This window comes from Bubalus kerabau, chromosome 19 (assembly GCF_029407905.1).
Source record: "Bubalus kerabau isolate K-KA32 ecotype Philippines breed swamp buffalo chromosome 19, PCC_UOA_SB_1v2, whole genome shotgun sequence".
NCBI lineage: Eukaryota > Metazoa > Chordata > Mammalia > Artiodactyla > Bovidae > Bubalus > Bubalus kerabau.
The window spans coordinates 13,305,209-13,329,932 of NC_073642.1; the positions used below are offsets into that span (position 1 = coordinate 13,305,209).

Genomic DNA, 24,724 nt, shown 5'->3' on the forward strand with positions numbered 1-24,724 from the left:
CCAGTATTTCTGCCTGGAAAATCCCATGGACAGAGGAGCCTGGTAGGCTATAGTCCATGGGGTCGCAAAGAGCCGGACACAACTGAGCGACTTCACTCATTTTGGATCTGCAAACTCATATGGAATTGATTCTTATAAATTGTATAAAGGAGAGATCAAGATTCATTTTATCCACATGGATGCTAAAATGACCCAGTATCATTTTTCAAAAAGGTCTTTTCCCTACACACTGCAAATATGTTACCTTTGACATAAATTAGGTCACAGGTTACCAGATATGTGTGGGTCTACTTCTCATCTTTTCTACTTTGATCTACTTGTCTACCTTTGTGCCAACACCACATTGTCCTAGTTACAATGGCTTTGTAATACATCTGGACATCTGCTAGAGTTATTACCTGTAAGATTGCTTTGACTATTCTTGAACTCTCACATTTCTATATACATTTTGTAGTCAGTAGGTTAATTCCTGCAAAAAAATTTTTTTTCTAATTTTTATCAGGCTTATATTCAATCTATTGACATCTTAATATATTGAACTTTTAACCCATGAATCCCTTCATTTGTTTATCTTCCACCTCTCATTTATTTTTTTTTTTCAGTGTAAAGGCCTATATATCTTGCACAATTTTACATTTATGTACATAAGGGATTTTGGTCATTTTCCATTCTTGTATCATCTTGTGTTTGGGGATGACGAGTATATCGGCCTCATAAAATGTGTAGAAAAGTGTAATCTTTTTTATTATTTTCTAAAACAGTTTGCAGAAGATTGGTGGGGTTTTTTTTTTTTAAAGTAAGTATTTAGAAACATCATAGTTGCTTTTTAAAAATTATTAAATGAGCTATTACATCTAAAGCACTTAGAAAGTATCTGGCATTTGATAAGTGCTATAAAATGTTAACAATTCTGATGTGCTTGATCATCCATTTTCCCCAAGTAAATCATTTCATTAAAATGCCAGAACAGAACGGCAGGTTTTATACAAGGAGACCTATATAAAGAGGTAATGTGCTTTAAGCCATTCTTTAGAAGTCACCCTTGACTTCTACTCAGTTATCAATTGACTACTCATAATATTTTCAGAGAATATTCTATTTCAATTTTTCAGCCATTCTTTTGCTATAAAAGCTAGATTAATGGCTTAAAGCTCAACATTCAGAAAACGAAGATCATGGCATCTGGTCCCATCACTTCATGGGAAATAGATGGGGAAACAGTGGAAACAGTGTCAGACTTTATTTTTTCAGGCTCCAAAATCATGGCAGATAATGATTGCAGCCATGAAATTAAAAGACGCTTACTCCTTGGAAGGAAAGTTATGACCAACCTAGATAGCATATTCAAAAGCAGAGGCATTACTTTGCTAATAAAGGTCCGTCTAGTCAAGGCTATGGCTTTTTCAGTAGTCATGTATGGATGTGAGAGTTGGACTGTGAAGAAAGCTGAGCACCAAAGAATTGATGCTTTTGAACTGTGGTATTGGAGAAGACTCTTGAGAGTCCCTTGGACTGCAAGGAGATCCAACCAGTCCATTCTAAAGGAGATCAGCCCTGGGATTTCTTTGGAAGGAATAATGCTAAAGCTGAAACTCCAGTACTTTGGCCACCTAATGTGAAGAGTTGACCCATTGGAAAAGACTCTGATGCTGGGAGGGATTGGGGGCAGGAGGAGAAGGGGACGACAGAGGATGAGATGGCTGGATGGCATCACTGACTCGATGGATGTGAGTCTCAGTGAACTCCAGGAGTTGGTGATGGACAGGGAGGCCTGGCACGCTGCGATTCATGGGGTCGCAAAGAGTCGGACATGACTGAGCGACTGAACTGAACTGAATACTACATAAAGAAGAGGTGGGTTTTGACAGAACATAATTTTAAATAACGAATATAGTCAACTTCAGGGCTTCCCAGTCTCAATGGCAAAGAACCCGCCTGCCAATGCAGGTGATGCAGGTTTGATCATGGGTTGCTAAGATCCCCTGGAGAAGGAAATGGCAACTCACTCCAGTATTCTTGGCTGGGAAATCCCATGGACAGAAGAGCCTGGTGGGCTACCGTCCATGGGGCCGCAAAGGAGTTGGACACAACTTAGCAACTAACCAACAACATAATCAACTTCATCTCATGAGGAATTTTTTGTAGCTGATGCATATACACTGAGTTCATGACACATGCAATTTTTTTTTTCTTATTACAGTCTTCCTGTAAACTTTCTTTCATTCCCAATCTCTATTCTCTCTCCCTTTCTTGCAGTGAAACTTTCAGAGTTACCTCCATATCCAGACATCCACACATGTCAATCCCTATCTGGTATCTCCTCCTACTACTCCACTGAAATGATTCATTGCCAAGGTCCTCTCAACTACCATGTCATTTTAAGCTCATTATTCTGTTGTCAACCTATAGGATCTCAGTGGTATTCAGCACTATGGACCACGTCTGCTTTCTGGAAACATGCTCTCACCTCATATTCAATGACAATGTGCTCACTGCTTACCTGTTTAATTCTATTCTATTTACAGTCTTTGCTAACTAAAGATTATATATATATGACTATGAGTGTTGAGTTCAATCTCTTGAAGCATGTAACTTCATTTTCTATGACTGCTGGTCCTTAAATGTACCTCAAGTACAATGCATTTCTTCTTCTAGTTCCATTTTCATGTATCCAGTCACCTCTTAGACATTGCCATTTGGAGGCTTCTCAAACATCTCAAATTCAACACTGTCTAGCACTGGGCTCCTGCAGTTCCTTCCCTGGCTGCTCTTGTAATTCTTTCTTGGTCAAAGGCCAGACCATCTTCTTAGGTCCAGAGACAAGAGGACCAAGCATCATTCTTGATCTACCTACTCTCTCCCTCACCCTGTAGTCAAGAAACTGTGAAATACTGCTCACTTTAATCTCTTCTCTCCAACTTCACTTATGTATTTTTCTTTTTCTGGTACTGTTGTTGGAAAGTCCAGCCTACCATCAGCTTATACACAGCCCTGCAGCTGGCGCTTCTCTGGGCATTCATATTTACTAATGTACCCACTACAGCCAGAATGCTCTTCTTAAAAGTTGAATCTGAGAATGTAATGCCATGATACTGCTTAAAAATATCTGTTTAATGTCTGGCTCTACTAAGGGAAGTTTCTCTGTTTCATTCAAGTGTATCATCAGCATTCAATATGTTTGTTCAATGATAAGAGAGTCAAAAATTGAGCTTAAGAAGAGAACCAAGAGAGCTCTGATTCATCTACAAATAAACAGTATATTTCCCATTGACACAGAGGTAAGGACTTCTCCAAATATAAGACATTGCTTAATTTAAAAGCTTATAATTAACACAGCCAGAGTTTATAAATAATGTCATAATCTAAGCTGTGTACTTAATGCAAGAAATTATTTCCTGGGATAGACCACACTAAATTATCCAGCTCAGCCCCCTGAGAATCACACATGAAAGGGTAGAGAAAGAATAGGTCTCTATAACCTGATCTGTTAATCATGTATTTTCTAAGTGTGTCTATTAGGTGCCAGGTAGGATGGGCTACCCAGTAGAGGAAGGTGGGAGTTAAGGTCCCTGGTAATTAGGAGTCATGGCAGAATATAGCAGATGCCAGAAACACGTAAGATGAGAGGGTGTGAACAGGAACGGTGGACTCTAACACAGCCAAGAAACTAATAATAAAGCATATTTGGGCATGGGACTTTTGAATGTTTTGAAGGCAGGTAGAATTAATCTGATAGAAACTGGGGAGAAAGTATTTCAAGGGAAAATAATAGTCTGAATGAAGACTGACCTGGCGTAAAGTAATTGGCACAGTTACCTTGACTTGTGAGAGCTTACAGAGGCCTCAGATTGGGCAGAGGCTTGGGTGATTGTGATCAGAAATGGACAAGATAACTTGCCAACACTAGATCTACCAGATTGTATAGGTTGGGAGACAGGAAAAAGGCATGAGGACTGAAAAAAAAAAAGATGCCAAGAAAGATGCCCTGAAGAAGGCCACTCCAGTATTCTTGCCTGGGAAAACCCATGGGCAGCAGAGCCTGGAGGGTTATGGTCCATGGGCTTGCAAAAGAGTTGAATACAACTTAGATCTCAGCAACAAGGGGCCTCCCAATCTATAGGATGCCTGTGCCAGTAAGGGAAATAACAAAGCTAGTAGGAAGTTGTGGAGTTCGGGGTCCTGAACACATGAATAATGCTAAATTCCTGACCTGCTGAGGAAGAGATGCCCGTTAAGACATCCAGACAGGGCAGGGGATGGGCTTGTGAGCTCGAGCTTCTTAATGGGCTTGAGAAGAGAACCAGGAGAGTTTGGTCGGGCTTTCAACATTCCTACTAAATTATGTTTAATTATCACATGATGAAACCATAACCCATAAATCTTATCTACAAAGCATCCCCAAATCTTTCATATGTCATTTGACTACTTGCATGAATCTTAACATTTCACTTGCAGATAACATTCATTTTTAGCATCCCATTACTACTTAATCAACTAACAATTGTTTTCCATACAAAGTTATTAAAGGTTGATTCTGTCCTTGCTTTTACATCTCAGCTGCTATTTGTGTCCTAAACTCAATGCTGAAAATTCCAATCGGACTACAGAAGAAATAAGTCTAACTAATGACGCCTTCTTTTCGGGCGAATTATTTCATTTTGAGATTCTATAGAAAAGAGCAACAATAAAGTATTGGTTCCACTTTTGAATAAATAAGGGGTTATTTTGCTGCTGAAAGTTTTCATTCAAATGACTGATCAGATCTCACGTGTCTGTTTAAAAATGTCTGACTTAGGTCATTACAAAATGACAGACTGTGATAAACTGGGTAGTAGTTGGGAGTGAGACAATGAGGCATTGTTTACACAGAAGATTGAGTAACTGGTTTAACAAAAGAGGTTCTTGGATATCTATTGTATGTACAACTCAGAGATTTACTGGAGCTTTTATAATTTCTGCAAGGTTCTTTTTCAGCCAGCTTCATTAACTTGAAGTAAATCAAATCATGCAGAAATCTGGTTCAGTGAGAAAACAACCCAGGAAGATAGAATATGAAGAAAAACAGACACGGGATGATAAGGTTCAGAATCTTTGGCATTTTTCATAAACATTTTGTTTGAAGATTATTAAATTACAACCCAGAGAGAGAGAGAGAGAGAGAAAAAAAAAAAAAAACAAAACAGTAAAACTCACTATTGAATCAGATCTTTTTACTTGAATTTTTCTTTACAATACATATATTTATAGATATATACATATAAAACTGCACATACAAAGTATGTGTCAACAAAATATAGTCTTTACAACTTAAATATCATTTGAACAGAAAGGTAGTTGCATTCATTTTATATATGCACAAAAACTGGGATATTTACTTGGAGGAGGTTACAGCGAAATGGTAAAGTGTATACTCAAAAAGACTTTGGGGATTGTACCTTTCTAGGAATGGGGTTCTGAGATATATGTTTTTATTATGTGTAGCTTATTTTGCTTAGGAACAAAAGATCCACGTGGATTGCTACAGCATTTTTACTTTCTTAAAAGTGTAGGTAAGTGAAGGGATTATGACATTCAGATAAGCAGCCACATTCATTGGTCCCTTGCTCCTCAGTCTATCTTTCTAAATACTCTCAGAATTCACTTGTTCACCACCCCCCCCCACTCTTTCTCAAGCTATACTACTGAGATTACATTTGGGAAATAAGCAAAAAGTAACATGAGCAGAAATGGCTATTTGAAGCACCCAAATATTTTCACTGAGTCCTTCACGTTTTGGGCGAATGATCTCTCCGAACATTCTAGAGCATCCATTGCCAGCAATGGACCAGGAGGCAGGCTGGCATCCAGCACCAAGCAGCTTACTGAAATTTTACATCTAGGTCTTTAGTTGTTATGGCTGAAAGACCCCCAAAGAACTGGGATGATCCAGGTAATAATTAAAAAAAAATCTATTTATAATATACATTATTTGGGTAGATGGTGGCTATCCAGGACTTGTTAACTCAGAGGAAAAAAAAAAGCAATCATTTGAAAGGAGGGCGGGGGTGCGAGCGAATGTAACTGAATCTTGATGTGAAACTGTTAGAGATCTGAAAACAAGTTCAAAGTCACGCTTGCATCCAAGTGGCATCCTGGCTGTTCTCAAGGAGGGTGCTGAGACCCCTGGAAGCTTGCTTTAGTCTCCTGTTAGAAGAAGGGATTTTAGTCTTTTACAGTCTCTGGAGTGTTTCCTTTCACTGGGCTGACTCCAGATGCAAAGTTGATTACCCCTGCACACGGATGCGCCCGTGGGCACATGCATCTATGCCATGAAGATGGGGAGGGTAAAGACAGGGCTCAACATGGCACGCATTTCAGAAAGACACCACGGCTACCACCGAATGGCAGAGAACACCGGTCTCGTCAGTCCAGCACGCCGTCAGCTGCTGGTGTCCAGAGTCAGGGTGTGTCCTAGAGCGCGCTGCGCTTCTTCCGAACGGGGCTCTGGCTACTGCCCGGCTTCAGCTCCGCATACTGCACCTGTGAAAACAGACAGACGTGACGCTGGCGGGTAGGTAACCCTAGCTCACCACAGCGTGTTAATGGCTCCCCGAGGACACCGCACGGCAAAGGAAGGAAGGTTCAAAGGTAATGAATCATTTTCTAAACACAGGAACATGGAGGGATTAATTGCAGGAAGGATTTGAAGAGTCATGCATCATTTCTTGAAACCAAAATATTAAAAGCAGATTTTTCTAATGAGATGCATGGGTTTCTACCTGCTCTCAGGGCACTGCTAGACTTCAGTTCTCTGTGTGCCCTTGTTCAACCAGGAAAGGGGTTGATAACGGCCCCTTGGGAATGTTTATCTTAGTATATGATACAGCAACTTACTACGAATTATTCATTTAAAAGTATCTAAAATCTTGGGGAGAAAAAACTTCTGCCAATTATATCCATTTCTTTTGCCAGAGAGGGAAAGAATGTTGAAATGGATACCAGCCCCAGACTAATAAAGATTTCTCCTAAAAATGGATTTCATTTACAGTATAATGGCTAAAACATCTGCGACAAACATGAGCACGTGGGGAGTCCCCAGTGGCAAACTGCCTATTGTGTTAATAGCAAGTGTTCTTGGAGATACACGCAGATCTCACTAGCTTCCTGGGCATTTCCCTCGAATGCTCTTTTGTTGCATCCTCAGTCTTCATGCCAGTGCCAACTGGATGACCTTGCTGAGGGCTGGTCCCCAAACTGTGCATAGACAGTCCTTAGAGGGGGCTTGCTGGGAATTTCCTTTCTTCAGGGATGCAGGCACAAACACACGTTGTGACTCACGTGATGCTACGTTGCAATCACATCGCTTTGGTGTGCGGGCTCGGATAGGCTGACTGTGGAATGGCTTTGTGTAAAGTATTGTATCCCAGACCACATGTGCTCACTATTTTGAGTATTTGTGCCAAATTCCCCAAGGACATCCTACCCCATCACATAAGCTGAGCTACACTTGGTGGAAAGCAGATACGTGAAAAAGGCATGCTTTCCTTAGAGCTGTTTTGTGAAGGTCCCCCAGGGGATGATATGCCCGTCAATCTTCAAGGCACAACAAGCAGGGGCCAATTCCTATTTCACAATCCTGTAATGCAATGTTAACCAGTCATTCATATTAATATATTTTAATAGATAATTATATCATTAAATGAAGGTTAAAGGGAAAAAAAAAAAAAGCAACACAGAGTCTATTTTAATGTCTAGAACTTAGGAAGGGGAAAGAAACTCTCCAAGGCCTGTCAACCCTACATCTCTGCATTCCATCTAGAGGTGCTGGGAAATGAATTACGGTACTGCAGCCTGAGGATGGAATTGATGTTTGATTCTCTCACATAATAACAGATCGCCTCTTTGATCGTCCTGATGGTATTTCATGCCACTATCTCCCCAACTACCTATTCTATGACCTCTGTTCTCCACTACAGAGATCTTTACCTGTGCCTGCCCTCCCCTCCTCTGGATTAACACCAGCCTGATGCCTGAATGAGGCTGCTCTACAGACTTTCTGGTGCTGTTGTCTTGCTTAATCTCTACATATCTACAGAAACGGGACACTGCTGGACTAAGGGACCATTACCCGTGAGTAATGCTTCTGATTAATCTCAAATTATCGCACGCTGTCTCTGCCTTTATGTGTACTGGAGTAAGTGGGAGCTCTGTCCTCAGCATCTCTTAAGTCTTCAGACAGGAGGGGAGGGGGGGAGGCCCGGGAGAGATAATCGGGGCAAACAAGGATCAAAAGAATAATCCTCTTGTCCCCTACTTCCTGGAGAATGCCTGCCATCCGGAAGAGGAGGAAAATGGGCAAGCCTCCCCCCGGCTCTGGGTTTCCTGTGTTCCCGCTTGCTGAGCCCATCTGGCCCTCTTTGAGGAGGCAAACAGTCAGAAAAAGGACAAACCTCCCCGCACTGCAGCCTCGCAGTGTGAGTTCCAGATCATTCTTAAGTAGCCCTTTTTCAGGATAATTTTCCCCCATCATCTCATGCTTTGGACAAAGGTTTTGCTGGCCACCTCTCTGCCAGCCAGGCCTCTTGAAGGCTTTTCTGATTCGTTATCTCAGTGACTCACAAGCACAGCCCCCTACTCTCTGGCTCAGGGGTGGGGTGGGCAGGCCAGACTTTGGGGTTGGGGCCCCAGTTGGTGGTGGCTGTCCATTACTTACCTTTTGAACATCAGATGGTACCCTGGAGAGGAAGTCCAGAAGCTCGTTATTGTCGATGGCATAGGGGTTTCGAAGCTTCTTAGTGAATTTGTTTATGCCTGGAAAATAGACATATCAGGAGATCTTTTTGTCTGTTGATCTCTCTCCATTTGTCTACCCATCTTTAAAAACTCACCCAACTGGGGGAGGAGAAGCATTCACAAGTAAAAATTAGTGTGAAAATAATCACTGGATCTCAAGTCATGCACCCGTTGCTGTCATGTGGAATCATCCAGAAATGTCTTTTCTTGGAGGGGGAAGGGGGGGATCGTTGGAGAGGGGCTGTGCCTTCTTCAGCTGTGAAAATCCCATTACAGTCCCAGCAGCAGGGCGGCAGAAACACACACTAAAACTGTGGAGCTCATTGGTTTTTTTGGACAACGCTGATTAACAGCCTCCTCGCCTAGGAAAACGAATGTCCCACATGGGAAAAGGCCTTCATTAGCCCAAACAAGTCTCTGCTTGGGAGCTGAGGACCAAAGGCAGCAGTGGGAGCTGGAGGGTGGGAGTTGTTTTTTTTGTTGTTGTTAAAAAGAACCCGCAAGAAATCTATCTCCCCCCTTCCAACTCATTTTCACAGGTTTTCCTTCTCTCGCTGCAGAACAGAACTTGACATGTTGGTTGTACTTTGATGCTGCAGAAAACTGTGAAAAGTTATTATTGGAAAATTATCTTACTCTGGTTGCTAGCTTAATTTATGGACCACAGCGCTGGCGTGTGGGTTTGGCTAGGCCATGGAGTCATGCTGATTCAGGACAACGGTACTTAGAAGGGGATGAGACGTTTAAATCACTGACTCAATGGACATGAGTTTGGGTAAACTCTGGGAGTTGGTGATGGACACAGGGAGGCCTGGCATGCTGCAGTCCATGGGGTCGCAAAGAGTCGGAGACAACTGAGCGACTGAACTGAAATGTTTAAGCTGTCCTTGGTGGGGGGCACCTGGGCGCGTCCAGGACAAGCTCTGCCCAGAGTTCCCTCCATAGAGGGAGGCACCTCTCCACCAGCTTGGTCTCCTACTCTGCTCCTCGGAGCTCTTTCAAGGAGCAGGGGTGTGCCTATATAGCTCACATATTGTGATCTTTTCACCAAGTGTCAACTGCATTTTGTGCTGTGTTTTAGAAGCAGAAAGACAAGGTGGCCTCCTGAAGTCTGGCTACAGAGTGCTTGCTTATCAAGGACCATAACTAAAGTCCTCATCAACCCCCACAATGCTGAGTGCTCCTGTGTGTTCTCCCACTGGTGCCTATGCCAAAGTCAAGGTAAGATTTATCTATTCAACAGTCCACAACATAGGAAAGGCTTGACATTTCTCTTCTTTCATTAAATATTACTTTGCTTTCGTCTAAGAACTGGACTTTCTGCGTGCCATTATTCCTGACACAATGCCGAAGTCCTGGTGGTTTCTTTAAGAGGGTCAGATTTACATCCACGTGGCAAATGGAAGCCAGACATGTTCCTAAGTCAAGGGTGGCTTGTTGCCTGGGCCAGGGAAGACTTCCTGTGAATAACCCCCTTTTTCTCAAGTCAAAGCCTCGCTGTGCCTTCCTTTTTTCTCTGCCCCCACAGCCAGCTCCGTGTTTCTAGCTAAAATTTCCCCCAGTGTTCCTTTAAAATGCTCTCCACTGTGTTATTCTAAAGATATTTAATTGTAGCACGGGCTTCTTGGCAAAAGAAAACAGACAAGGCAAAATGACGAAGGGAGACAAAGACGTATTGAGAAGAGATATATCTTCTATTGTTAATTATATATAGTGTGAGCATCTGGAGTCTTTACAATGAACAGCCAGGCAGGGATAATATCACTGCTGATCAAAACACTGCATTCTTAGTCACTGAGAAGATTATAAACCTGCCCAGATAGCTCAAATGCACCAATAAGGGCAGAAGGAAGTCCACAAAGCACTCCGACAGTCTCTGTTTGAAAAACTTTGTTAGGCTGAAAATTATAAGGAATTCAGACTGCATGCTACAAAACCACACCTTATCTTTTTAAGGAGTCACAGGCTCAAATGTCAGTGATTCTACTGCATTATCTACCGTGTGAAAGCGAGTGCCAACATGGCAGCAGAGATCGCATGGTCATCTCTGAAGAGCAACGGGGCAAGTAAGAAGGGCTTGGGGACAGGCATAGCCGGGCCCCAGTCTGGTTTCACCACGTATGATTAGCTGCGTGGTTTCAGACAACTTAATCTGTGTCTTAGATTTCTTATTTTAAATGTTGAATAATAGAGGCCTGCCTTACATAGTACCATGCGTTGAGAGAAGAATCACAAAGCGTTCTAAAATCTGGAATTTCACCACAAGGAAGAGGGCTACCATCATTACTGTATATGTCAATAAGCCAAGAAAATAAAGACGGTGGTGATGGCAGAGTATTTATACTGGCAGCATGTTATCACACACCCAATTTGGAAGTTGTGTCTTTCTCTAGTAGCAGGTACCTTTAAATGTTTTAACCTAAACAATACAAATAGAGCATACATGCTGTGAATTTTTATTCTGTTTGCTTTTAGACAAAGAAAGAAAGTGGAATTTAAATTCCAAGGGATTAACATGTGGGAAAGGCTTTATCATTTAATGATCATAGATAGAATAGATCAGTAGATTGGAAAGACCCCTCCAGTTTAAAAAAAAAAAAAACAAACCCAAAACGGAGAATGAGAGACGAAGAACTACACGGCTGCTTTGCACATGTGGTCAGTAGGGAATAACCACTTGAAACTGAGTTAGATACAACGTTGTATGAGTGGCTGGCATGTAACCCTGACTGCAATATATCGGTGGGGGTGGGTGAGGTGGGCAGAGGGTCCTTGCTTGCTCCTGTGTCAAGCTCTAAGTGTCTTACATGTAAGATATATTGTGTTATCAAATGGAGATACAAAGTTAAATAAGTCATAGTTTCTTTTAAGATGCTCAAAATCTGCTTGGGATGTTCTAAATCTACTTGAGAAAACCAGAAGTGGCTCAGATCAGAACTGAAAAGCTACATTTAGAGCATCTATGATGAAGAACAGAATGGAAAGAATATGGGAAACCTTCCAAAAGATACAGAAAACCTATGTGGGATCTAATCCTCAAAGGTGCCTTGCCTTCTAGAAATACATACAACAAATAAATTACTGAAATTCAGTACTGAAAATTTAGTTTCCTAGAGAAAATTCTAGATATTCCTCTAAAACCACTTTTAACTGAATTTTCAAAAATTATACTCCCAAACAAGAGACGTGGCAGGCTCAAAAAAATGCCATCTACGAAATCATAGGTATTAAACTTGCAGACTTATCCACTCATAAACTATTTGCAAAGTACTCACCAAAGATCTATTACCTTTGTGTAGCTTCCCTAGGAATTACATGGTAAAAAGGACAGAAAGGATCTTGTCCTTTAAAACCTTACAGTGAAGTTGGTGAATCAAGGAATATTCCACGTGGTCATCATGAAATTAGGCTATTTTCATAGGCTTATGTTAAATATTGTGCTACTTAAGAAATATTTATATAAAAATGTTATTTGGATGTAAAGAATATGGAAATATAGTGGAATATATATGTAACTCTAGAGGAACATAGAGTTAAATAATTTTGTTCCAAAAGATTCAAAACAGTGAACAAAAATTTCGAAGATTTTTATCTACCAATTTTAGGACTCAATGAAAATGAGTAAGTAACTTAGAATAAGAAAGTCTTTTTTTTTTTTTTTGTAGTCCTTCAGCTGTGCATTTATAACATGAATCGTATTCAAAGAGAAAAAGGTCTTGCCTTGTATTAACTGGGCTGCTCACAATGAATGTCAAAATAAATACAAACATGTATGTTATATAATATAGGTACATTCAATGTATTTGTGATCACACTATACATGGATACAAAATATCCTTATTAACAACATAATATAATATCATAATAGAGTCTTCCTTGGTGGCTCAGAGGTAAAGAATCTGTCCGCCAATCCAAGAGACGCCAGTTTGATCCCTGGGTTGGGAAGATCCCCCAGAGAAGGAAATGGTTACCCATTCCAGTATTCTTGCCTGGGAAATACCATGGACAGAGGAGCCAGGCAGGCTTAAAGTCCATGGGGTTGCAAAAGAGTCAGACACATAACTTATGGACTAAACAACAAAAATCATAAGGTAAATGTATCATAAAAATACATCATAATGTAATATAATTTAATATCATCATATAATCATTTTCCCCTCAAACATAATTTTTACTGTGTACCTTGGGTAAATTTACCATAATGTGCTTAAATCATTTCTCTATTATTGAACATTTTTGATTATTTTAAATTAATTTACTACTATAAACAGTTTGGCAATGAACTTTTTTTTTTTTCATTTTCATCCTGAAAAAAATAAAGAAATAGTCTTCTGAGCCTTAATAAGATTAAAGGGAACAACAGAAATTCAAGACATATAAAGTTTCCTTCTACATGCTACTCTGCCAAGAATATGATCATGTAAGAGATGTGCAAAGGAAAGCCCTGGGTCTGTGCTAGCTAATAACTAACTTGTCTTGCAAAATAATAAGTCCTAGTAGGATAGCAAATGGAGAAGGCAATGGCACCTCACTCCAGTACTCTTGCCTGGAAAATCCCATGGACGGAGGAGCCTGGTGGGCTGCAGTCCATGGGGTTGCTAAGAGTCAGACATGACTGAGCGACTTCACTTTCACTTTTCAGTTTCATGCATTGGAGAAGGCAATGGCAACCCACTCCACTGTTCTTGCCTGGAGAATCCTAGGGACAGGGGAGCCTGGTGGGCTGCTGTCTAGGGGGTTGCACAGAGTCGGACACGATTGAAGCAACTTAGCAGCAGCAGCAGGATGGCAGAATATATTCCATGATAGTACAGCAGGTTTTAGATAATGAGAAGAGGCAAGAGATAATGTGATGGTCAAGGCTTTTGACTACATTATCTATGGTAAACTCATCAATAAACTATAAACCTCTGTCTAGAATCTAAAACTAACAAATGAGACAATATAAAGCTCAAAGGATTACTTTCAGTCCAGGAGAGCATCATAAACTTGATGCTATTTCATAATTTCATTCACAAGCTGAACAATAAATAGAACAATGTCTCATTAAGTAGATGCAAAAAGTTGACATTGAAAGCTGTCAAGAACTTGGAGGATAAAACTAGAGGTCAAAGGGATTAGGAATAAATTGAAAGAGGGATTGGAATCCCAAAATGTACAATCTAAGGAAGAAATACAGTATAGTCTTCTTTGTCTAGGGTGAGGTGCAAGAAAGCATTCTCTACCAGAAGGATGAAGAAATAATGGGCAGTGGTGTTTACCAAGCTGACCATGCTGTCGTCTTACATCATCTTAAAAATGAGGAAAACACTGGCCAAATGACTGTAATTTTGGATCAAATTCTCATTAGGGACAGATCATAAAGAGTTTCAAAATCTGTGTTTTAAATGTGGAGAGTAAACAGACTGAGAAACCAGTACAAAAAAAGCAAGAAAGAATGAGATTATTCAGTGTACACAGATAACATTCAGTATATGAGTATTCAGGAAAATGCTTCTTATAAAACACATATTCCTTCTTAATCAATGGGCCCCTGAAAAGCTCCATGTTCTCTTTCCTAAGGGTCAAATATGGATCAATGTACTACAAGTGAAAAACACAACAGAGGAACAAAAACTAGGCATGGATATGAGAACTTTCTCAAACAGTGAGCATCACCTAGTATTAAAATGGACCCCTCAAGAGGAAGTTAGAAACTCTCTTCCTTTTCTTGGGCTTGTTACAAAGGAGAGAAACTTTATGTGATAGAATTTTCACTTCCTGGACAAAACAGAGAATGAATGGATTATGCTCTGTTTCTAAAATGTTATGAGTTATTCTATTTTTCCTATGACTGTTTCCATTTCTCCATGTCCAGGTTTGGCCTTTCTCATCAGCAGCATTCTACCTTTGTGGGTTCTCTTTGGAAATGGTCTACAACTAATGGTTTTAGAAATATTTTATAGCTCCCCCTCACCCTGGCATTTGCAGGCTTTCAGCTTTTGCTTAAAGAGGAATGCATCTCAACATACATATTTGTAGCTTCCCTGAACCTCTTGACACCTGCAGATCCCTAGAGATGACTATGGTTAAGAACTGAGAAGTGGTCACAGGAGCCAGGCCATGGAAAACCAGAAGTGAGAGATTCTTCCAGAAGAGGGGTGATTGCTTAGTTAATTAACTGCAGTGCACTCTCCTTATATCAACCCAGTGGCCACCCAGCAACAGACACAAATACTCACAAAGCTGCTAGTAATTTTTCCAATTGTTAGCTTGAGTAGTAAGTCAAGTCCTAAATTTATTTCCAGTGTGCCATTTTTGTTTCTACTCTTTAAAAAGCAGGTGGACTCTATATAGGCTTACCGTTTCCCCTAGTAAATAATAGCTTTCCCTTTCCTGTCAGGCACTGGTTAGGTAGCCACTGTGGGCCCCTCCCTTTCACCTCACTGCTTCTGGTTTTAAGTATTGGGTTAAGTTATTTTTTTTCCTTCCAGGGGAGATGAAATGTCAGGAGCAGCCTAGGAGTAGCTAGATCTACTTTTATATAACATACAGGGCAAGATGCAGGTGTTTGCTCACTGTTTGAATAACAGCTTTTCCTGAAAGTTATTGGGCCACAACAGTATATTATTCAGGAGTATTTATGACTCTGAAAGCCCAAAGGGAAATAGCATGCACAATCACATTTTTATTTGATTGCAATTATGCAAGAGGCCTTATAAGTATCTATGCTGACCGTTCATGCCACTGGCCTTTTCAGGGAGGTCCTGGAAGTTTTTGATCCCCAAATGCTTTTCTTAATCTCATGTTTAATTGCCAACAAAAGCACATTTAAAGTTTATAGCTGCACTTAAAAATGAGTAATTGGTTCTTACCTGGAATTGATTGCTAGCAAAAGGACTGTGCCAAACTTACCCCAGATTAAAATGATGTACCGGAGCGGGATGAAATACAGCGTGATGGTGGCCGCTGCCAGCATCAAACAGGCCAGGAATGAAAGGAACGGGACCGTCCAGTTAAATGTGCTGTAGACAAACCACATACACGTCATTTTTTCTGATGTTAAAGAAAAGCAGTCGATTCATTTTGCCATGTTTTTATTTCTTAGTTATACACATGAAAAAAGGCCTATTGGAGAAGTTGCTTCTCAAAATTGAGATGTAAAAGTCTGCCAGAATGACTGGACACTGGAAAGCAGTTTGGAGGCGAAGGTCACAGACCAATTGCCATCCAGCTCATCTGGATCTTGGTGACTCTGCCTTCCTGGAACCGACAGTACTTAAGAGAAAACTCTGACTCTCAACAGTGATTAAACACTGCAATATTGCCATGTGGCTCTGTGAACGCAGAGCTTCAAAATGAAAGGTGAGTTAGGTCACCTCAAAGTCAATATTTCTCTCTCAATTAACACATGCTTGCCAGTAAATATTTAGAGACGGGAGGCTATTATTACAGAGCGTTTGTGTTTTTCTAATAACTTATATTTAGAATTTCCAGACTCGTTGACTCCAGAAGGGTAATGATGCCCTGAAAATGGGCTACGGAGCTGCTGGCTATAAGCCATTACACCGCCAACCCATGGATAACGCAGGGAATGTTGCCGCGTATCATTTTCACGGGAACCCTGGCTCCTTCTGTCCTATCTATTGCCTGTTTTGACTTGAGATCTAGAATATGAGATGTGGGACTGAATGTACGTGGAAATCCCTCCAGAATCCTAGAAAGTAGTCATAAAATGCACTGCCTTGATGAGAGCTCATGAGTGTCTAGAGTATTCTTCCAGGCATCTTCACTTAACATGTCTGTCTATTGACCCTTTGCCTTGCCTTGTGCTAGGAATAAATGAGATGAAAGATTTATTTCTGTTGTCTTTTTTTTGGGGGGGGGGCATATCAGGGGATTTGGGCAGAGCAGCTTATAATAGTTATCGGGCACTTAGTAGGTGCCACTGTCCTAAGATATATATAAATATATACACTTTCATTTCTCACTTTCATGCATTGGAGAAGGAAATGGCAACCCACTCCAGTGTTCTTGCCTGGAGAATCCCAGGGACGGGGGAGCCTGGTGGGCTGCCGTCTATGGGGTTGCACAGAGTCGGACATGACTGAAGCGACTTAGCAGCAGCAGCATATATATACACACACACACACACACACACACACACACAGATTGTAATGCTTAACAATAATTCTTTCAAGTAAGGATTATCTCCCTCTTACAGATGAGCAATCAAGGCTGAAGTAAGGATTCTGGGATTAACATAATACTATAAATAAAACAAGTAAACAATAAAGACTTACTATATAGCACAGGGAAATGTACTCAGTATGTTATATTAACTTATAATGGAAAATAATCTGAAAAAATACATATAAATGCACACATAACATTGTAAATTAACTATACTCAAAAAAAAAAAATAGAAAAATAGAGGAGAAATTCAACTCACGCCTCAATCTCTTGTTAAAGATTGCCTATGGGGAGATACAATACTACGTATGTATGTGTGTATTTGCTATTTCATGCCCTTAAATTATAAGCAAGTTGAACACATTTTAATGTGACTGTTGATCATTTTGATTATCAGTGATATTCAGCTTATATCCTCACCAGGGGCAACTATTTAAGAAAGTATTTAAAAAAATTTACAAGCAAACTGGCATGGATTTGAGTTCAGGCTCTATCTCTGAAAAGCTGAGAAAGACAGGAAAGTCTTTCAAATCAATCTGAACAATAATTTCTTCTCCACAGAATGGGAATAATAATAATACCCATAGCATAAAGTTCTGCTAGAATTATATAGGAACTGGCATTTAAAATGGTTAGCTCTTCATGTACATTACCATATGTAAAACAGATAGCTGTTTTACATATGGTAAAACATATGTAAAACTTCCCCCATAGCTGTGGAAAGTTGCTGTACAACTCAGGGAGCTCAGCCCCAGTGCTCTGTGATGACCTAGAGGGGTGGGATGGGGTTGGGGGTGGGAGGGAGGGGAAATAAGTGTACCTATGGCTGATACACGTTGTTGTAGAGCAGAAACCAACACAACATTGTAAACCGATTATCCTCCAGTTAAAAATAAATTTTAAAAAATAGCTCTGGTAACGCATGAAAGATGGAGAAGGCAACGGCACCCCACTCCAGTACTCTTGCCTGGAAAATCCCATGGATGGAGGAGCCAGGTAGGCTGCAGTCCATGCGGTGGTGAAGAGTTGGACGTGACTGAGCGACTTCACTTTCACTTTTCACTTTCATGCATTGGAGAAGGAAATGGCAACCCACTCCAGTGTTCTTGCCTGGAGAATCCCAGGGACGGGGGAGCCTGGTGGGCTGCCGTCTATGGGGTCGCACAGAGTCAGACACAACTGAAGTGACTTAGCAGCAACAGTAGCAACACATGAAAGATAGCTTAGTATTCAAATTAAATTTTTACCTTAAGTTTATTTAAAAAAAAAGTTCTATTTCTTGCATATTTTAACCACACACACACATATACACACAAAGAAGTTACTGCTTATCTGTTTTCCCTGGAACTTTGTTGCTGGATATTTTCCTCAAACAAAATCTCTTTGGAAACTAAAGAAATCAATTCTTTGTCATATTTATTGCAAACACTTTCAGTTTGTTCCCCTGTCTTTTAAAAAACCTTGTTTATAGTTTTTAAAGATAAAAATTATATATTTTACACTACCAAGTTCATCAAAACTTCTGCATATATGTAGGTCCATTCCTGACTATTCTCTTCCAAGAAGAACTTCTTAGGAGGCAACTTCACAATACTTGTGAAAATGTTATGGAATCCATAATTGCTCCTGTTATGCCAGGGCAAGAAATTTAACCTGCAAATATCTTTGCACAAGGGTGCAAAGAAGGTACATAATGTCTGATGCAGTATGGTTTGCAAGTAGTTGAAAAGAAAATAGCCTCAGTATCAAATAATATCTAAATAAAATCATAGACAAATACTTTTAGTACCTTGAAGAAAAAAAAAAGAGAAAGCTACCACTAAAAATAAGAAAAAATATTAATATGACTTAAAAATAAGAAAACAATAGAGTGTAAAAGATAATGTATTGTAAGAATTCTGGAGGTTACCAACTTCCAAAGTCAATTTCACTCCAATAATTTCTACCAGATATTAAAATTTTGAACTTCTATATCTGTTAACTGCATGGGGGGCATAAGATAAATATAGCCTAGGGCTTCCACAAAAGAAGATTCAAGTAGAAGAACACTGCATAAAACTTACATATTCAGGGTAAGGATGAATTGAGAGAGACAAGTAGAAAGACAGAGTGGAAAAGGATGAAAAGAAGGGAAAACAAATCTACCATATAACAAATAGATGCAAAGAATTCTCTGTGTCATGATGCTGGTACCAGGATTTATCATCCAAGTTTATGCTACCAGTATACTTTAAAAAACCTCAGCAAAAATTTAATTAAAAAAAGAGATTCCAGGTTGAATCACCCCAAAATGACTAGAGCAGTCATTTTCTCTAAGGAAATGCATTATCAACCCATATATCTGGGTATACTCCACACACACACACACACACACACACACACACACACGGAATATGAGCTCATAGACAGTTAAAACAATAAAATATAAATGGATACACAGCATCACGAGTAAGAGCTATCAGAAGTAACAGCAAAACCCTGAACAGAAGACCTCAAATACTGAGAGCAAACATAACACATTAAATAATAATGCTTAATACTTTAAAAGTCATGAAACAAGGGCTTAAAAATGGTCAAGGACGAGATTGTAAAAAATGACCAAGAAGATTTGAAAACAAAGCAAGTAAAACTTTAAAAAGAAACACAGTGATTAAAGTTAAAACCTCCATGCATGAATTAAACAGGATTTTAAATACCACAGAAAACAGAGTTGTGCAAGACAGCCCAAAAAAGGACGTAAAAGGCATCACAAAGGGTAGGAAGACAGATGTCAGAAAGAAGAGATACAGAGCGTAGATTAAGAGGGTTCCTGAACTGATTGGTAAGACGCTATAAGTAATGGTGAATATTAGACTGTGGAATGGCAAAAAGGTGCTCACTGTTAGGTCTCTATTTTCTGACCATAAAACAACGCAGTTAAAAACCAGGAGCACAATTAAAATAAATAAATTTACATTTAAAAAAAAAGGAACAAAAAGATAGCTAGAAAATCTTCATATACTTTGAAATTAAGCAATATACTTCATGTGAAGGAACAAATAAAAACAAATTAGAAAGCAAGTTTTTACTAAATGTGAATTAATAATGAATATCAGTGCCAAAATGTTTGGCAGAGAGCTAAGCACCTAGGAAAGTGTGGCGCCTTAAATGCTTATGTTAGGAACACAGAAAGACTGAAAATAAATGATCTAGCAATCCATCTTAAAAAGTTAAAATAAGAAGAGTAAATTAATCTCAAACAAAGTAGAAGGAAGAAAGTAATAAAGATAAGAGTAGTAATTAATGGAAAAGAAAACAGGCAACAGGGAGATTAACAAAGGTAACGACAGTTCTTGCTAAAGAATAATATAGTTGATAAATGACTGTCAAGAAGGGAAAACAGAATTTTAAACTTAAAGAAGTGGACAATGCTAGAGTCCACTGTCATCGACGATAAGAGGATTTTTTTATACAAACAACTTTATGTCAAAAAGTAGAAAATTTTAAATGGACACACTCTTAGAAAATGATACACAAACGGATATGAGAAGAAATAGAATAGCGGAACAGACCTATATATACCACGGAAACTGACTACTTGATTAAAATCTTTCCTGAAAGAAAACTTCAGACTCAGAGACTTAACCAGAAAATTCTATAAACTCTTAAAGGAAGTAATGACACAAGGTTTACACAAACTGCAGATAATGAGAGAGAATACTGCCCACTTATTGTATGAGTCTAGAATAACCTTCACGCTATAAGGAATTTCCAAGAACTATATATCCAATCGCACTGATGATTAAAGCTGCAAAAATCGTAAGTAAAAAAAAATGTAAATAAAATCCCAGCATATATAAGGAGACTGGATAGCATGATGAAGCTGGCTTCATTCCAGAAATGTAAGATTGGTTTAATATTTGAAAATCAACAATAATAATACACATTAACAAAAATAAAAGAACACCAAAACAACCATAAGATGATCTCAATGAACATAGACAAAAGTTTGACGAAACTCAACCTACATTTATGATAAAATAGGAATAAACAGTAAATTCCTGAAGCTGATAAAGTATCTTTACAGAAAACAACATCATTAAGGGGAAAATGTTCAAAGCTTTCTCTCTGAAAAAGACAGGAGTATGAGAAAAGAATGTTCACTAATACCACTTCTGTTCAACATTGTATTGGCGTTACTGCTGCTGCTGCTGCTGCTAAGTCACTTAGTCGTGTCCAACTCTGTGAGACCCTATAGATGGCAGCCCACCAGGCTCCCCCATCCCTGGGATTTTCCAGGCAAGAACACTGGAGTGGGTTGCCATTTCCTTCTCCAATGCATGAAAGTGAAAAGTGAAAGTGAAGTCACTCAGTCGTGTCTGATTCCCCGTGACCCCATCATGGACTGCAGCCTACCAGGCTCCTCCACCCATGGGATTTTCCAGGAAAGAGTACTGGAGTGGGGTGCCATCGCCTTCTCCAATTGGCATTACTAGCCAAGACAATAAATCAAGAAAACAAAGTAAAATGTATAAGGACTGAAAAATAAGAAAGAAAAATATATTTCTAGACAATATGTTTATATAATACAACATCCAGAATAATAATCTTCATATGAAAATTAAGATAACTAAGTTTATCAAGGTTGATAGATACAAAGTCAATGTTGGAAAACAAATTTCACTTTTCTATCCTGTAACAAACAGGTGGAGATAAAACCTGAAAAAAAGAGGCCATTTAAAATAACTGAAACAAATCAAGTACTTCAGACTATATCTCACAAAAATGTGTCAAATATTTATGTATAAAACTCTTAAAGTAATATTGAGATAAACTAAAGATAACCGAAATAGATGAAGGACTATATTACACTCATATATTAAAAAAAAATTTTATCAAGATGTCAATTTTACCCAATTAATGCAATCCTTATAAAGATCTCAATGATCATTTGCTCGTGGGTAAGTATGTGGTGAGTCATGTGTCTTTATCTGCTGGATGCTAAAAATGAAGTTATGTACCAGACACATTTGCACACACCATGTTGGATTTGCCCTCCCAACATCCTAGTCAGTGAAGTCATGTATTTTTTTTTCCTAAGCAACCCACAGTTTTAGTAGTAAAATGGTTAAACATTTCACAGGTTTTAAAAAGTTTAATACACAGAGAAAGAAAGTCAAAGCAATTTTACCAATATTCACAATTGTGAAAATTTTTAAGTGGTTACTACAGGCCATCCACTAGTTTAAACACATTACAGGCACTAATTCATCTAATTCTTCCAGAAATGTTATGAATAGGAATTTCTGGTATGTCCATTCTACAGATGAGAGCTTGAGTCAGGAAAGGTAGTAGTTGGCCACAAATCACTTCCAGTCTAAGTGACAGAGCTGGGATCTGAACCCAGAGAGCTGCTTCAAGAGCCTACACTTGGACTGCCCTGGTGGTGCAGTGGATAATCCCCCTGCCAATGCTGGGGACATGGGTTCAATTCCTGGTCTGAGAAGATTCCACATGCCACGGAGCAACTAAGCCCTTGCACAGTTACTAAGCCTGTGCTCTAGGGCCTGAGAGCCCCAACTACTGAAACCTGCACGCCTAGGACCTGTGCTTCACAACAAGAGAAGCCACCACAACAAGAACCCCGCGTACCACAACAGAGGGTAGCCTCTGCTTACTGCAACTCGAGAAAGGCTGAACAAAGCATTGAAGATCCAGCACGGCCATAAATAAATATTGTAAAAAAGAACCTACACTCACTGCTTGTATAGTAGACATTTCAGAAAATGTAAGAAGGTCATTTTACTCATTTAATCCACTCAATATTCCTGCATATAAAACTGAGGACTTAATTCAAAGGTATTATATACTGGCTTTGCTGTTCAGTCGCTTAGTCGTGTCTGACTCTTTGTGATCCCATGGACCGCGGTACACCAGGCTCCCCTGTCTTTCACGGAGTTTGGACACATTCTCTGGAAGTTTTATCTTCCAGAGTTTGCTCAAATTCATGTCCATTGAGTCGGTGATGCTGTCTAACCATCTCATTCTCTGCCACTCCGTTCTCCTTTTGCTTTCAATCTTTCCCAGCATCAGGGTCTTTTCCAAGGACTCAGCTCTTTGCATCAGGTGGTCAAAGTATTGGAGCCTCAGCTTCAGCATCAGTCCTTCCAATGAATATTCAGGACTGATTTCCTTTAGAATTGACTGGTTTGATCTCCTTGCTGTCCATGGGACTGTCAAGAGTCTTCTCCAACACCACACTCCAAAAGCATCAGTTCTTCAGTGCTGAGCCTTCTTTATGGTCCAATTCTCACATCCATACATGACTACTGGAAAAACCAAAGCTTTGACTATATGGATCTTTGTCTGCAAAGTGACGTCTTTCCATCCAAGGAGCAAGCATCTTTTAATTTCATGGCTGCAGTCACTCTCAGCAGAGATTTTAGAGCTCAGAAAATAAAATTTGTTGCTGCTTCCAGCTTTTCTCCTCCTATTTGTCATGAAGTGACAGGACCAGATGCCATGATCTTAAGCTTTTTCAGTGTTGAGTAGCTCTACATAGTTTGTTGTGATCCACACAGTCAAAGGCTTTGGTATAGTCAATAAAGCAGAAATAGATGTTTTCCTGGAATTCTCTTGCTTTTTATATGATCCAACATATGTTGGCAATTTGATCTCTGGTTCCACTGCCTTTTCTAAATCTAGCTTGAACATTTGGAAGTTCATGGTTCATGTTGAAGCTTGGCTCGGAGAACTTTGAAACACAGAAAAGCATCTACTTCTGCATATTGACTATACCAAAGCCTTTGGCTGTGTGGATCACAACAAACTGTGGAACATTCTTAAAGAGATGGGAATACCAGACCACCTGACCTGCCTCCTGAGAAATCTGTATGAAGGTCAAGAAGCAACAGTTAGAACTGGACATGGAACAACAGACTGGTTCCAAATAAGGAAAGGAGTACATCAAGGCTATATATTGTCACCCTGCTTATTTAACTTATATGCAGAGTATATCATGAGAAATGCTAGGCTGGATGAAGCACAAGCTGGAATCAAGATTGCCAAGAGAAATATCAATAACCTCAGATACACAGATGACACCACCCTTATGACAGAAAGCGAAGAACTAAAGAGCCTCTTGATGAAAGTGAAACAGGACAGTGAGAAAGTTGGCTCAAAACTCAACATTCAGAAAACTAAGATCATGGCATCTGGTCCCATTACTTCATGGCAAGTAGGTGGGGAAACAATGGAAACAGTGAGAAACTTTTTTTTTTTTTGGTTTTAAAAATCACTGCAGATGGTGATTGCAGCCATGAAATTAAAAGATGCTTGCTCCTTGGAAGAAAAGCTATGACCAACCTAGACAGCATATTAAAAAGCAGAGGTATTACTCTGCCAACAAAGTTCTGCCTAGTCGAGGCTATGGTTTTTCCAGTAGTCATGTATGGATGTGCGAGTTGGTCTATAAAGAAAGTTGAGCACTGAAGAATTGATGCTTTTGAACTGTGGTGCTGGAGAACACTCTTGAGAATCCCTTGGCCTGCAAGGAGATCCAACCAGTCCATCCTAAAGGAAATCAGTCCTGAATATTCATTGGAAGGACTGATGCTGAAGCTGAAACTCCAATACTTTGGCCACCTGATGTGAAGAACTGACTCATTGCAAAAGACCCTGATGCTGGGAAAGATTGAAGGCAGGAGAAGAAGGGGATGACAGAGGATGAGATGCTCGGATGGCATCACCGACTCAATGGACATGAGTTTGAGCAAGCTCCGGGAGTTGGTGATGGACAGGG

At 39.7% G+C, this 24,724-nt stretch overlaps 1 protein-coding gene across 3 annotated transcripts in view; it reads right to left on the bottom strand.

The window, feature by feature from the left end:
- Positions 1 to 5,240: 5,240 nt before the first annotated feature.
- The window catches only part of MCTP2 (multiple C2 and transmembrane domain containing 2), a 263,087-nt gene continuing 243,603 nt past the window's right edge, over positions 5,241 to 24,724 (bottom strand). For all 3 annotated transcript variants that reach the window (XM_055555682.1, XM_055555681.1, XM_055555683.1), the window contains exons 21-23: positions 15,667 to 15,776; positions 8,693 to 8,790; positions 5,241 to 6,519 (exon numbers count right to left, since the gene is read on the bottom strand). In XM_055555682.1, the coding sequence (XP_055411657.1) occupies positions 6,451 to 6,519; positions 8,693 to 8,790; positions 15,667 to 15,776 (277 nt within the window). In that variant the 3' untranslated portion in view covers positions 5,241 to 6,450. The remainder of the gene's footprint in view (positions 6,520 to 8,692; positions 8,791 to 15,666; positions 15,777 to 24,724) is intronic.